This window comes from Poromitra crassiceps (genome assembly GCF_964638095.1).
Source record: "Poromitra crassiceps genome assembly, chromosome: 10".
Taxonomy (NCBI): Eukaryota; Metazoa; Chordata; class Actinopteri; order Beryciformes; family Melamphaidae; genus Poromitra; species Poromitra crassiceps.
This window is the reverse complement of record NC_139631.1, coordinates 36,707,377-36,724,357: the sequence shown is the minus strand read 5'-3', so window position 1 is coordinate 36,724,357 and position 16,981 is coordinate 36,707,377. Positions and strand designations below refer to the sequence as shown.

Sequence of the window (16,981 nt, the reverse complement as noted above, 5' to 3'; positions counted from 1 at the left end):
GGGCATCTGGGTAGTGTAGTGTAGAGCAAAAAAAGCACTCGCCTACCACCGCAGTGGTACTTCCGGCTTGGTCAGACGTTCCTACAGACACAATTGGCCGTGCGTGCGGGTGGGGTACGAGTCCTGGTCGCTGCACTAGCGCCTCTTCTGGTCGGCCGGGGCGCCCGCCTGTTCAGGGGGGAGGGGAACTGGGGGGGTGGGAATAGCGTGATCCTCCCACGCGCTACGTCCTGCCCATGAGACGCCTCGCTGTCAGGTGAAAAGAAGGCGGCTGTCGACTCCACGCTTATCGGAGGAAGCATGTGCTAGTCCAGTGGTTCTCAAATGGGGTCACTTTGCCAGGGGGCCCGCGAAAGGTTTTCAGGAAAATAAAAATAAAAAAATGTTTTTTTGCAAAAGCTTCATAGTTCAACGAAAATATTGTATGCTTTAAATCTAAAATGGTTCATGGATTACATTCTAATCTGACAAACCTATCAATTTAAAAGTCAAGCACGTTACCGTGGAAACAATTAACTCATTGAGTGCCAATGACGACGCCTGTCGTCAAAGTAATTAGTAACGTAGAGTGCCAAAGACGATAGCTGTCGTCAATTGCCTTTTTTGACGGTGGGACGTGGATCAAAGCCTTATGTATGTCCTGTACAAATATTGTAGCTATTGAAGCTGTATAACCTATTTTACGGACTCATCAGGTGGCGACAGTGCTCTCCAGATTAGAGAAATGTCCGGAATACAGCCTGAAAAAGCCCCGTGATCAAAGAGAAACCGCTCATGCTGCAGCCCAGAGCCATGTAGATTGCTCTGGCTGCAGCTGACGGTGCCTGCCAACAGCAGTCAATCCGCGCACACAACTGAGCTCCTCTGCCTCTGTCTGTCTGTCTGCATAGTTTCTTCACACGATTAGCCGCTAGAAAAGCAGCAGCCGACACTGAAAAGCCAAACCTTTCCCTGCAGTCCGGTGTGGCTTTTTTGTGTCGCGCTGCCTGGGAGGCGGCGCACAAAAAGCACTCCGAAAATAGACGCTGGGTGCGTGAGGCTGTGTGTTACTATTGTGGGGAGGAGTTTGCAGCTGAGGGGGGGAGAGGGGGGTGGGGCACGCAGGGCAGCACACAACTACACCACGTCACTACATCAGAAAATATTAGCTAGAGTCAGTGAATGTGCTTGAAATGCTTCATTTCACAAAAGGCTGAATATCTCAGCTTCTAGATGGAAATGCCTGTTTTTGCTGTTTTTGACCTATCTTCTCCGGCTGATAACTAAAGAACGGAAAATGGTATCCTTGTTCTTTTTGCGTGTTCGGTGTTTACATAGTAATATCACACAATATTCTGTGGGCCTCGAGAAATCACTGAAAACGCTCTGAAACTCTGGCACTGGGAGCGTCCGTTCTCCAAAAGTGGCTGGCACTCAATGAGTTAAGCTTAGCCCAAAATCACAAATCAGAATGAGGGGGTCCCCGGTATATGTTATATCTTGTAAGGGCTCCTTGGCTGAAAAACATTTGAGAACCTCTGTGCTAGTCTACAGCTCTCTCCAGATCTGCAAAGGGGGCGGAGCAATGACCGGGAAAGCAGATCGAGGAATTGGCCAAATACAATTTTGGAGAAAAATTGATAAAAAGCAACAACAAAAAAACTTGCTAAAAAAAATACAACACACCAACAAGGTTGTTGTGTTGGTAAGACCCTCTGGCACTACTACAAACCTACTTCACAGCAAAACATAGTGGCAGAAGAACACATGCATTCATCAGCTCTACAAGATCCTTTTACACTGGCGTGTTGTGCAGGTGGATAAGCGTCTATAACTATCCACGCCAGCACTGGGCAGAAGTGGGCCACTACTCGAGCGGTCTCCTTATCAGGGATGAAACCACTACTAGAGCGGTCTCCTTATCAGGGATGAAACCAGAGCACAGTGATGGGGAGAGAAAAATAACATGCCTTGTTTTTAGGGCTACTTACCCTCCAGCAGGACTGCCTCCGCCACTGCTTGCCGTTGTTGTAAGTGCCACTTCCCTGTTCTGCGAAGGTTACAGACACAAAGTCCTTTCGAGATGGGGGGTGCTGCATGTCTTCAAAGCACAACTGAGGGGAGCCACGGACGCAGCGCTGTATGAGGGAGAGGAGAGGAGAGGAGAAGAGAGTGCCAATGAGAATTGTGACAGCAATTGCAGCAGCGGCGACGGCAAAAACCAGCTTCAGTTCAGTGTCTGCTTTGAGTCGGCTGCAAAATACAGGGACAAAATACAGCCAGCGGCTCGGACCGAGCCAGTGACATTGGCTGGTGAAGATAGGTGTGGTTGCAATGAATAGTGCAGTGCTTACAAACTGACACTAAATTCTTATCAGGCATGTAGGGCAGGGTAAACCCACCTAACATTACATTCGCACACTTTTTCCACCTTTTGATTTACCAACGTTTAGGTTGACATTTGTTATGACCTAAATTCATAGTACACTATGCATGCAGCTGTATGTATGTATATGTATGTATGTATGTATGTATGTATGAAGACTATTAACACTGTTTTGAAAGTGATCAAATTGATTTATATTTGGTGGGGTTTGCTTTACCACTGACTGGAGGTTACCCAGACAGGTTAGGTCACCCACCACCTATTCAATGTAATGGTTACATCAGCGCATATATAACTCATAACATTAGCAGACACCATCTCATTAATCAACAGATTGTTTCATTAAAAGGTTCAGCGATGCAGACAAATGAACAGGTTCATGTCAGACAGAAAATGACCCAGCGCGTACATTTTCCACGTGAGCAGCATGTGTGCTAACATCAAGTAATTCTTTCAAATAATGTTGATTTTGTACCTGTTCAAAGTGTAACGTTAGCACTCTCTGGTGTTAGCCCCCCCGTAGCGGGTTTACTTCCCCGACGTGTTCCCGGATTGAAGTGGCGTTTGGCGGATTCACAGTCCGACTACAGACCGAGGCATTGCGTTGGGCCCAAACACAACCCCAGCAACACAAGTAATACAAAGTAGAGCCCCTTTAAATGGTAGGCGAGATGAAACACTCCTTAAAAACATGGCGTGTCCATACAACTAAAATAACTACCTTAAAAAAGGAATGTCAAATAATCCAACGCCAAGAGGATATCAACAGTCAGTGGTCCAGGGGTTAACGTTAGCTAAACGTCAACATACTAGTAGCCTCGGGATCTTTCATGTTAAAAACACTCCTGCTCCCAAAGTATTGCTGACAGCCACAGAGCAGGTATATTATTCATTCTAATCATACAAAGCGTGAATATTACAAAAATGATACAAAGTATCTTAACGTTATCCACTTGTGGCTTTGGTTGTGATGCCGCCGCGCACTGACTGACTGACAACAATGTGAGGGGACATTGACAAGCGTGTGCTGCCTTCAGGGGCTCCTGCTAAACTCCGTAAATTGGACATGCAGCTCATTCAAGTGCTCTTGTTGATCACGGTAACACTTCATAATACTGTAACACAAAAAATGGGTAGTTACTGAGGAACGAGTAAGGAACGAACCATTAGTTCATGAATAGTTAATGATTAGTTAATGAGTAGTTGATAGGTAGTTCCTTAATGGTAGTTACTTAAGAACTGACCATTAGTTACCATGTTAACGAACCAGTAAGTAATGATTACTTCCCTAATTTTTTTTTTTTTTATATGTTTTCATTCACTAGTTCATTAATAGTTAATGGGTAGTTCCTTAAAGATCCTTAATGGTAGTTACTTAAGAACTGACCATTAGTTCCCATGGTAGTTACTAAAGAACTGACCATTAGTTACCATGTTAACGAACCAGTAAGTAATGATTACTTCCCTAAAAAAATTTTTTTTTAATATTTCACTAGTTCTTGACTCAAACACTTAGTAAAAAAAACACTTTTTTTGGTAGGGTTTACATATCGCACTTCCGGTGCGCGTGGCCTAACCAAAGTAGGCTAGAACTGTAGCCACGCCCCCAAGGAGTTCGAATGTGAAAAAATAGGCTCCGCCCCCTTTCCCTGGCTTCCGGCGGGGGTGGGTGGAGCCAAAAAAGGTAACTCCGCCCCTGAAGGTCGTAGAGCCTCGGGGGCGTGGTTTTAGTGGGGTACCTCGATCTCCTAAGTGGGGTAGGGTACTTTACTAAAGTGGGAGGAGCTACACTTTTTTAATTTGCATACTTGAATAAATTCGTCTTCACTAGTAAAGTAAGCAGGAAGTAATGGTATATTCCTTAGGAACAACTCAGGAAGATGTACTGCTTCACTTGAGGGGGCACAAACATGGGAACTAATGGTAAAGTAAGCAGGAAGTAATGGTGTATTCCTTAGTAACTACTCAGTAAGATGTACTGCTTCACTTGAGGGGGCACAAACATGGGAACTAATGGTAAAGTAAGCAGGAAGTAATGGTGTATCCCTTAGTAACTACTCAGGAAGATGTACTGCTTTACTTGAGGGGGCACAAACATGTTAAGTAATGGTAAAGTAAGCAGGAAGTAATGGTGTATTCCTTAGTAACTACTCAGTAAGATGTACTGCTTCACTTGAGGGGGCACAAACATGGGAACTAATGGTAAAGTAAGCAGGAAGTAATGATGCACTAACATGGTAAGTAATGGTAAGGTAATCATGAAGTAACGATGAGTACTCATGAACAACTGGTAAGTATTTGGTGGAGTCATGCTCACGAACATGGTAACTAATAGTCAGTTCTTAAGGAACTACCTGTTCATGAACTAGTGAAATATTAAAAAAATAAAAATTTTAGGGAAGTAATCATTACTTACTGGTTCGTTAACATGGTAACTAATGGTCAGTTCTTTAGTAACTACCATGGGAACTAATGGTCAGTTCTTAAGTAACTACCATTAAGGATCTTTAAGGAACTACCCATTAACTATTAATGAACTAGTGAATGAAAACATATAAAAAAAAAAAAATTAGGGAAGTAATCATTACTTACTGGTTCGTTAACATGGTAACTAATGGTCAGTTCTTAAGTAACTACCATTAAGGAACTACCTATCAACTACTCATTAACTAATCATTAACTATTCATGAACTAATGGTTCGTTCCTTACTCGTTCCTCAGTAACTACCCATTTTTTGTGTTACAGTATTATGAAGTGTTACCTTGATCACTAACAAAGACCAGTCCAGGAATAATTGGAGATGTATGGGAATACTTATACATTTACATGTGAAGTATATTAAATTCATCGCAGAGAGATATCAGACTCGGAGTGCCTAGAGTGGGAATCTGTGAGGAAAAAATGACCAAAACAAAACATAAAATGTAAGTATGGCTAATATGTTCTAATGTTACAGTTAGGGGAAAAGGGTGAGTTTTCATGCACATCTTGTTCCCTCAGACAGCCATCGCAAACCATAACTTCATAGTCATGTCATTCACGAGTCTCGCATTGGAGGCAATTTGATTTCGGCAAGGCACAGCGCAAGTTGTAGCTCAAACATGCGGACGAGTGGACAGGTAGGCTACGTCTTCTCCATATCCGAAGGTTATGGATAAGTTGACCGCCATTTATCGTCTGTTACCAATGACAGTCATTGTCTGTTACCATTCAAAGTAGGCTAGCTTAAAGGACGGCTTTACCGTGGGGGATGTGAATATATATTAAATCTCACGCCCCTAAGGTTTTCGAATCCGTTGAAATTTTTGAAATTGGAGCTTCACTCCCAGAGATATCAAGCATCTCTCACATATTTTTTGGGCCAGCCGACGCGTTTCGCGTCATCTGGCCCAAGTCCGCCTTGCGGAAGTCGTGCACCTATGAACTACAACTGTTGTGAGCCATGGTCCCGCCTCTAGAGGTCCTCCACGCCCCTTCAGAGGTCTTCAACAAAAACGAAAAGGCAGCCATCTTTTTCAACCGCCTAGCCTGCTGTAGCTAATATTAGCTTCCCATAGTTCCTTGCAAAGAGACCGATCTCGGGAACGGAAGCACGGACAGACACGGGACTGGCGGCATTGGAAAGCTTGTCAAATTTTACATCTAGTAGTAGGTGGGTTGAAGTAACGAAATCAACGCTGAACAATGTACCCGTTTTTACACATTTTTACAGAAAATAGTTACAACATCAGATGCGCGTAACTCCTACGAAAATGCCTTAAAATGCATGAAAAAAAAATTATGAAGACATCTCCCGACATATATACTACCGTTTAAATTTGGTGCAATTTGGAGGCAATTTTATTTTCGATTTATTTCTTCTTCTCTGTATGTTTTATTGTCGAAGCCTTCTTCTTCTTCTTTGAGTTTTATGGCGGTTGGCAAACATATATGTGCATTACCGCCACCTACTGGAGTTTGATATCAGCCAAATGCCTGTGGTGGGCATGGAAACGAAGGCCACGCGAGCCCAGTGCATTGTGGGAAATGTAGTATTTCGAGTCCCCGCACCCGCACCTCCCCCCCACCACCCCCCCCCCCCCACACACACACACACACAGAGTGGATTTCGGTTGATATCTCTGTGAGTAAACCTCCAATTTAAAAAATTTCAACGGATTCGAAAACCTTAGGGGCGTGAGATTTAATATATATTCATATCCCCCACGGAAAAGCCGGCCTTTAACCCTTGTACCCCAATTATGAATAATTATCAATTTACCGCTGGGGTCCATCTGATGGACCTTAAGGGTAATACTGTAATAATTTATAAATATTAATTTTCATTTTTTAATTTGATTGTTTATAATTCATTGGTAGCTTCATCCCTAACGGCGGATAACACTTACAGCCGGCCAGGAAATAGACAGACATCGTCACTTGCACATTACAATAAAAAAGAGGTTTATATTACTCACCCATGCTATAAATCAGATCTGAAAAGTGTAAAAAACCGCTGCTCATGTGATCAGCGTAGCGCCGCTCTAGGCGTATGTGTGAACCAAGGGTAATACCTCATACCAACATTTCATACCTATTCGAATTTTAACCCCTCAAATGCCAGTGTACAGTAAGTACAGTAAAAATAAAAAAGTACAGTAAAAAGACAAAAAGTGAATTTGTTTCCTTCCTATAAAGTCAAACTGGATTTCCCCTGGGGGGATTATCATGGCTTGGGATATGTCAAAGATTGGCAGCAACATTTATTCTGATCACTCTTTAGTTTTTCAAGAAATGTACATTTGCAAATGAAATCCTCAATTTACCATTAGTCCATCTGATGGACCGTCATATTTATAATGTATTCATTTATGAACATACATTTTTATTTTTTTTATTTTTTATTGTTTATAATTCATTGGTAACTTCCTCCCTAATACCTCATATCAACATTTCATACTTACTCAGAATGTTAACCCCTCAAATGCCAGTGTACAGTAAGTACAGTACAATGAAAAATGACATACAAACACAAAAAGTGAATTATTTTCCTTCCCATAAAGGCAAACTGGATTTGGGTCTGATATTATGGGCAGGTTGGGGTGTTTTACAAAAGTCACCACTGCAAGATGCCTAGTGTCAAAAATGGGCAGGATCCATCTTAGAATGATGTCACAATACCTATGACATCACTAGCCTATGACATCATCAGTGATGTCAGAAGATGATTTTGGTCAATAATGATGTCACTGATGACATTACTGATGATTTCACAGACATTGTGACATCATCATATCAGTGGGTTTTCATATTTTTTTGTAAAAATAATATTTTTCATATTTTGAGCCAAAAATCCAAAAAGCGCATGTTTTGGACTACCAGCCATTTTCCCCAAAACACACAAATGAGCTTTAGTCCAGCATCCATCCTGGTCTAAAGGCTTCAAATCAGTAGTGTGGACTGTCAAATTCAGTTTTCTAATATTTTCTCATCTTTGGCATAGGAATCAGTTTTTTTTACATTTCATGTAAACTGTATGGAATTGATTGCTATGCCAAAACTGGGGGAATATGGGGAAATAGCCAAACACAGTAGAAACTACAATTTTAACCGCTTGAGTCAAGGTGAGATGTGTAACATCAAGGAAATAATGATTTTTTTTTTTTAATTAGCTGGGAGTCCAAAGAAATTTGTTGTTTTTGTGCAAAATTAACATTGAAACCAATGGGACAACTATGCAATGGACTTTGAGACCATGTAACTCCCCCAAATTTTCTACCAACTCCAAGGTTAGATATTAAGGTCAAATTTCAAGGTATTTGGTCCAGGATGCCCGCTGAAACAAATGAAATAAATTAATTTTGTAAAAATTTGCTGGGAGTACCAATAGAGTGTTTTCAATGGAAGTCAATGGGTCCATCTGATGGACTAATGGTAAATTGAGGTGTACTTTTGAAACAAGGTCTTAGGATGGTAGAAAGATGATAGATATGATTGATTTTTGTCAAATACCCCCCAAAAATACCTAGCCTTAATTTCAGACCATATACTCCAAAAATGTCGAAACGGCCCATACGCGACTGTAGGAAATATCCATCAGATGGACTAGTGGGGTACAAGCACTTACTAGTTAGCTAATAGCTTACTAATAGGTATAGCTTAATAATAGCTTATTAAGATACTTGTACTATCTGTTGTTATTCATTTTCTTTGTGCAAATAAACTAAACAAAAATAAATAAAGAATAAACACTTACTCTGGGCATGATGTACCACTTGTGCTCTTCTACTTATACTCCCACCACTTATAAAGCCTCAGCCAGGCGGTAATGCAACATAAAGGATGCCAACTGCCATAAAACACCACAGAAGAAGGATTTATTACATCACTGATGACATCACATTTGCTCTAGTGACATCACTGATGACATCACAATTGCTCAAGTGACATCACTGATGACATCACAATTGCTCAAGTGACATCACTGATGCCATCACTGATACATGACAATCATGACATCACAATCGTGGCACACACGCCGCCCGCCCACTTATGTTTCCTGTTAGGACCACCGCAAGGCATCATCAGTCTGCCAGAAAGCCATTAGAAGAAGAAGAAGACTTTCAGGAAAGACCAACAGAAGAGGAGAGGGGATCGGGTTTTACAGAATGTAGGGAAACAGTGGATGGATACATTCAGAAGGAGGCGGTAATGCAACATAAAGGATGCCAACTGACATAAAACACAACAGAGGAAGAAGACCTTCAGGATTAATTTGCCCACGATCTTCATGCTGCAGATGCCAGCTAACTGTACCAAAAAACAAATACCTCAGACCTTTGATGAAGAACATGGTTGTCCAAAGAAAAAGAGCAGACAGCTATTTAGAACAGAATGATGATGAGCAAATTGCACTTGGAGACCTAACTGTGAAAATTGAACAATACCTTGAAGTGGTGATCAAATAATCATTACAGAAATCAATGGCAAACCAGAAGTGGTTACATTGAAGCTGAAGGCCTCAAATATTTTGAGTGCATTTTTGCATGCATCTAAGAAGGACAATAGCTAATGATGTTGATGAAGAAAAAGTGTGTCTTGTGAAAACCGCTGTCAGACTGGTAAAGATAAAAGATATCAAGATTTCCAGAGATGCATATCCCTCAAAATATATCATCTGCCAAAGGAAACATGGAAACCCTTCAGCTTCTCCTCAAATAGCCTAACTGTTTTCTGGCAAGAACTGTGAGTTAAACATAGCTGCAATAGGACAGGACATGCGGGCAGCAAGGGCAATGGTTCTCATCACGCCATTACAGATAGGACTGACAAATGCATCACCAATTTGGATCTAGATTTCTGGTGGAAACACTTGGTAATCTTCGATTCTGTTCCTCATATCAGGAGGTGAAAAAATTGAGTCAAGTGCAGCTGTTTCTCAAGGAACATACCTCCCTGGCAATGTTGAAGGCCACTTCATTCAGTACGCTACATTGCTGCATTATAGCTGGAGTTACACCAGAGAGCCAGTACCTCTGATAGCTGTGACATCATAGCAGCAGTTGAACACATCAATATCCACATGTGGAAATCAGAGACCCCTGGCCTTTCATCCATGTCCTATAGGAGGATTGAGAATGCCACAGGTGGGTGATTCTCATGAACATGGTACAACTCGTAGCAAAACTCAAAGATATCAAGTAGGATCTAATTTCACCATTCACATTGAAATAATAATCCACTAGGCATCTTGCGCGCTATACGCAAGCTTGCCTGCCTTGCAGCTCGCCGAGCTGGCCCTGCAGCTCGCATAAGCAGCTCGGCCGCTATGCGGCCTCGCACTGGTTGCTCCTTGATGGCATACTTCAGGGATGCTGGATCACCTGTCCTGGAGCTGGCAACATACAGCTGTCCATGGCTGAAGACTGAAGCCAGACTCCCACTTCTTTCAGTGTCTGCCCCTGGGACTTGATTCTGCTCTTATGACATCACTGATGATGTCACAACTGCTTTTATGACATCACTGATGACATCACAACCTCTTATGACATGACTGATGATATCACAATGCCTCTGACATCACTGATGACATCATCGCTGAGACTTTGTGTGTGTGTGTGTGTGTGTGTGTGTGTGTGTGTGTGTGTGAGTGGATTTATGACATCACTGATGATGTCATCAGTGGGACAGACAAACAGACAAACAGCCCTAGCTCCCTTAAATAGATAGATGTGCTAATTTTCTATGTATTTGCAGACACTTTTAGAGACACTGTGAGGGAATAAATTAATTACCGTAACACATTTTTAATTGGAAATGTGAAACAAACCTTTTGTTTTCAATGGCAAGCACTTCAATATGCTCAAGGATAGTGGGTATCGCCCAAAATGTGTATGATTAACAAATACGAAGTTGTAGCTAACATTGTGAGAAATGCCATGTTGTATTACGACTACAAACTTACCTGAGAAAATAAAAATCTGTTCTACTTAGAGACTCAACAACCATTTCTGTGGATTCCTTGCCCCCCAAAATGTAATAGACACCAAATTTGTAATTTTAACTTTAGTCTAGTTGGAGTCAAGATATGGCCAAACTTTTAATAATGGCAGCCATTTTGAAAAAAAAACATAATTTTAACATACTTCCACTAATGGGATTTTCAGGGATTTTTACTACAGTGTTTCAGGCATCAATATGAACCCCAGGTTTACGGTGGTGCAGTGGTAAGCGCTGTCGCCTCACAGCTCGAAGGTCCTGGGTTCGATTCTCACCTGGGATGCTGTGGGCGCTGGAGTTGTGACCACCCCATATCTTCAGTGCCTACTGCCCAGGTGGGCTATCTCGTCGAAAGGGCCTTTCTGTGTGGAGTTTGCATGTTCTCCCCGTACCCCCCAGGGGGTTCCTCCGTACATAACCCCCCACTAAAAACATGCAGAAGATTGTCATCCGACCAGTGACGACAACATCTGAAGTTGGTCCAATGATGGTCCAATGAAGGTCCCCGGGCGCTGGAAAGAAATAGCGACCACTGCTCCTGGCCTGCCCCCTGGAGGAAAGGACAAGCCTGGATGGGTCAAATGCAGAGGACATATTTCACCGGCCACCATCAGCATGAGTGTGTGTATAGTGGCCGCATGCATGTGTTGTAGTGTGTTCGTGTGACAATAAAGACGGCTGCCATCTGAAATCATGTGAACATAAAAATGTGAAAATAAATTCTGTTGCAATTAGTTTAAGGTCAAACCTTATTTTCCCTAGACTATTTAGTCAATTTTAATTAAGATTCTGCATATCAACATATTTAAAATATTTCAGCCCTACATCACGGATGACGTCACTATTACTTGAGTGACATACATACATACAGACAGACAGACACTCCTGTGCGCAGACATACAGACAGACGGACACATACAGACTAGTCGTGCGTTCCTTTATCGCAAAATAACTGGGATGTGGAGGATAAATGACGTCACATCCGTTTTGTTAGCGTTCCATTTGCAGAAAACTTGAGCTGGGAAGTTCACTGTTCACTGGTCAGATCCAGTCGCTAGCCAGGCTAGCCATTGTTAGCAATAACAGTTGATAACAAGGCATTTGCCACATTTTGCGCATACAAACACTGCAGCCTCATGTCCACACAGATAGAAGTTAGGCAGTGCTGTGTGTACAGCTGATTTAATGAGACACAAACAAGACAGAAGTGCTAAACAACATTCACTATGATTGTTGTTGCGCGGCGCAGCCATCTTGGATTTTTGAGGTCGGGCTGCTGAGGCTCCTACAAGTTTGGAATGGGAAATACCAGCTCTCTGGTGACGTCACCGTCCCAGCTCATCATGACCTTTGAACCGTAAGATTACCAGTTCCCACTTATAAAGGAATGCACGATTTTTGGGGGGCACAAGGCCACATCCCAGCTGTTGGCGATATAACATTTACATTGACAGCTCTCTCAAGTGGAGTTTTCATGTTGATCACCTCCCAGCTGGCACACAACGTCATTAGACGTTGATCTTTGGTTGGATGGAGGTCGTGACGTCCGTGACCATAATCCAATGTCAGTCCAACGTCTAATGTCAACGTCAGGTTGACGGTTAATACTGACGACATCTGACGTTGATATTATGTTGGTTTTAAGTTGTGTTTTTAAATAACCAAAATCCAACGTCTGGTAAACGTTGTAATATTAACATCCACACAACGTTAAATTCTAACATCATCAGACGTTGATATTTAGTCGATTTTAAGTTGTGTTATAAAGTAACTAAAATCCAACGTCTTCTAAACATCCCAATATTAACGTCATTATAACGTAAAATCCCAACATCATTAGACGTTGAGATTATGTTGATTTTAAGTTGTGTTATAAAGTACCTAAAATCCAACGTCTTCTAAACATCCCAATATTAACGTCAATATAACGTAAAATCCCAACATCATTAGACGTTGATATTATGTTGGTTTCAAGTTGTGTTTTTAAATAACCAAAATCCAACGTCTGTTAAACGTTGTAATATTAACATCCACACAACGTCAAATTCTAACATCATCAGACGTTGATATTTAGTCGATTTTAAGTTATGTTATAAAGTAACTAAAATCCAACGTCTTCTAAACATCCCAATATTAACGTCATTATAACGTAAAATCCCAACATCATTAGACGTTGATATTATGTTGGTTTCAAGTTGTGTTTTTAAATAACCAAAATCCAACGTCTGTTAAACGTTGTAATATTAACATCCACACAACGTCAAATTCTAACATCATCAGACGTTGATATTTAGTCGATTTTAAGTTATGTTATAAAGTAACTAAAATCCAACGTCTTCTAAACATCCCAATATTAACGTCATTATAACGTAAAATCCCAACATCATTAGACGTTGATAATATGTTGGTTTTAAGTTGTGTTTTTAAATAACAAAAATCTAACGTCTGTTAAACGTTGTAATATTAACGTCCCCACAACGTTAAATTCTAACATCATCAGACGTGGATATTTAGTCGATTTTTAGTTATGTTATAAAGTAACTAAAATCCAACGTCTTCTAAACATCCCAATATTAACGTCATTATAACGTAAAATTCCAACATCATTAGACGTTGAGATTATGTTGATTTTAAGTTGTGTTATAAAGTAACTAAAATCCAACGTTTTCTAAACATCCCAATATTAACGTCAATATAACGTAAAATCCCAACATCATTAGACGTTGATATTATGTTGGTTTTAAGTTGTGTTTTTAAATAACAAAAATCTAACGTCTGTTAAACGTTGTAATATTAACGTCCCCACAACGTTAAATTCTAACATCATCAGACGTGGATATTTAGTCGATTTTAAGTTGTGTTTTAAAGAAACTGAAATCCTACGTCTTTAAACGTTCCAATATTAACATCAATATAACGTAAAAACCCAACATCATTAGACGTTTATATTATGTTGGTTTTACATTGTGTTTTTAAGTAACCAAAATCCAACGTCTGGTAAACGTTGTAATGTTACTGTCCACACAACGTTAAATTCTAACATCATCAGACGTTGACATTTAGTCGATTTTAAGTTGTGTTATAAAGAAACTAAAATCCAACGTCTTCTAAACGTTCCAATATTAACGTCAATATAACGTAAAATCCCAACATCATTAGACGTTGATATTTTATTGGTTTTAAGTTGTGTTTTTAATTAACCAAAATCCAACGTCTGTTAAACTTTGTAATATTACCGTCCACACAACGTTAAATTAGAACATCATCAGACGTTGATATTTAGTCGATTTTAAGTTGTGTTATAAAGTAACTAAAATCCAACGTCTTCTAAACATCCCAATATTAATGTCAATATAACGTAAAATCCAAACATCATTAGACGTTGAGATTATGTTGATTTTAAGTTGTGTTTTTAAGTAACCAAAATCCAACGTTTGTTAAACGTTTTAACATTAACGTCCACATAACGTTAAATTCTAACATCATTAGACGTTGATATTTAGTTGATTTTAAGTTGTGTTTTAAAGAAACTAAAATCCAACGTCTTCTAAACGTCCCAGTATTAACGTCAATATAACGTAAAATCCCAACATCATTAGACGTTCATATTTTGTTGGTTTTAAGATATGTTTTTAAGTAAACAAAATCCTACGTTTGTTAAACATTGCAATATTAACGTCCACACAACGTTAAATTCTAACATCATCAGACGTTGATATTTAGTCGATTTTAAGTTGTGTTATAAAGTAACTGAAATCCAACGTCTGTTAAACGTAGTAATATTACCGTCCACACAACGTTAAATTCTAACATCATCAGACGTTGATATTTAGTCGATTTTAAGTTGTGTTATAAAGTAACTAAAATCCAACGTCTTCTAAACATCCCAATATAAATGTCAATATAACGTAAAATCCCAACATCATTAGACGTTGAGATTATGTTGATTTTAAGCTGTGTTGTTAAGTAACCAAAATCGAACGTTTGTTAAATGTTTTAACATTAACGTCCACATAACGTTAAATTCTAACATCATTAGACGTTGATATATAGTTGATTTTAAGTTGTGTTTTAAAGAAACTAAAATCCAACGTCTTCTAAACGTCCCAGTATTAACGTCAATATAACGTAAAATCCCAACATCATTAGACGTTTATATTTTGTTGGTTTTAAAATATGTTTTTAAGTAACCACAATCCTACGTCTGTTAAACATTGCAATATTAACGTCCACACAACGTTAAATTCTAACATCATCAGACGTTGATATTTAGTCGATTTTAAGTTGTGTTATAAAATAACTAAAATCCAACGTCTTCTAAACATCCCAATGTTAATGTCAATATGACGTAAAATCCAAACATCATGAGATGTTGAGATTATGTTGATTTTATGTTGTGTTGTTAAGTAACCAAAATCCAACGTTTGTTAAACGTTTTAACATTAACGTCCACACAATGTTAAATTCTAATATCATTAGACATTGATATTTAGTTGATTTTAAGTTGTGTTGTAAAGGCTCTCTGCGTGCGATAGGTCTGCTCTGGGCAAATTGCCGGCGAGACGATGAGGGAGACGGCCGCCCTGTGAAGCATCTGGGGCTCCTGCCTCACCGTCCGCAAAGGCATGTCCTCTGGCTGGCCTGTAAGGGCCAGCTGCTGTGCTGCTGGAGGTAGGAGCACGGTCCACTCTGAGCGGTCGTCCATTATGGCGTATGTGTCCAGCCTCTGGTCCCCAACACCACTTTGCAGACCTTACGGAGGGCATGACGGTTTCCCCATGGAGGTTTCCCAGTGTAGTCGCCCCCCCCCCCCCCCCCCCCCCGGTTCCCCCTGGGGGAGCAGGGTGGCTTGATCCGTCAGGGGGAGCCGGGTGGCCGCTTCTTTCTGGGGGAACGGGCTTGGGGCCCGTCCTTGGCTTCCTCTGCTCGGACTTCTTGGCATCCCTAGAGGCCTTGGCTGGAGTTGTCTCCATGAGCCCGGGCAGGGCCAGGAGGTGAATTCCGGGAATAGGTAATCGTGATGGCTGGTCCCGCCCTCTGGGGGGGTCCCAGCTGTCGTGTCCGGCTATCTTGTGGGAATGGTTGATGCTGGCCGGCTGACTGTGCCCCGTGCTGTTGGTCCCAACGTTCGCCATGCCTACCTGAGTGTGGTGTATCCCAGTGGCGGGCTCGGCGGAGCCGTGCCCGTTGCACTCTATTGCATGCTCAGGGTCGGCGACCTTTGTTGGCGGATGTGTCCTGGGTGCGGGTGTTGGTGGCATTGGCAATGGCCGTTGCCCTTGTCTGGGCAGTGGAACCGGGGGTTGCGTAGTTTGGGTCATTGGCTCTGGGGCTGCCGTGCTGACCTGACCCTGGTCGTGGGAGGTGCGAGGCACGGGTGAAATGTTGAGCCGGGGTGCGGGCACCGGTAAAGTGGGTGGCGCCCTCCGGGGTGCTAACCCTGAGGCCGGTACGCACGCCGGCTCGAAGGACCAGTTTGTAAGGAAGTTTATGTGCTTGCCTTGTGTGAAGTGTGAAGTTGCCGGATCTTAGGTAAGGGCTCACGGGCAGTGGTCGATTAGAACCACAGAGATGTCTTTTCAGGCTTTAATGAAATATCAGGCAGATAGGAGCAAGGCAGAAGCCACGTATAGAGCTTACAGATTGCAGAAAGGGGAATAGGACCAAGAAGCATATCATAACAGAACAACACCTTTTTATACCCCCCCACATTCGGGGTATGACACCGTTGGTGATGTCACAACGTCCGGGGAGGTATGACATCATCGGTGACCTCATAAAGTCACGTCTGCCATCACAGTCAGCCTAGACCGTCTGCCATCGCTGATGACCTCACAGGTGAACTCTGACATCATCATCGCTGATGTCACGGCGGTGTCATCATCATTACGTCGTTGGCTCTGGAGCTGCCGTGCTGACCTGACCCCGGTCATGGGAGGTGCGAGGCACGGGTGAAATGTTGAGCCGGGGTGCGGGCACCGGTGAAGTGGGTGGCGCCCTCCGGGGTGCCAACCCTGAGGCCGGGACGCACGCCTGCCTCTGGTCTTGGGAGGCGGGAGGCACAGGTGGAACTGCCTGCTAGCCTGAGTCGTTTTTGAGATATAAGCTTTTACATATTACATGATAAAGCATGCGCG

The 16,981-nt window shown here is 41.7% G+C and overlaps 1 protein-coding gene across 1 annotated transcript in view; it reads right to left on the bottom strand.

Annotated features, from left to right (window-relative positions):
* man1b1b (mannosidase, alpha, class 1B, member 1b) overlaps nucleotides 1-16,981 on the bottom strand; it is a gene marked incomplete at both ends in the record, with an annotated part of 92,273 nt that overhangs the window by 44,846 nt on the left and 30,446 nt on the right. The window contains one exon of the mRNA XM_083645420.1: nucleotides 1,971-2,117. Coding sequence (XP_083501546.1) covers nucleotides 1,971-2,117 — 147 coding nt within the window. The remainder of the gene's footprint in view (nucleotides 1-1,970; nucleotides 2,118-16,981) is intronic.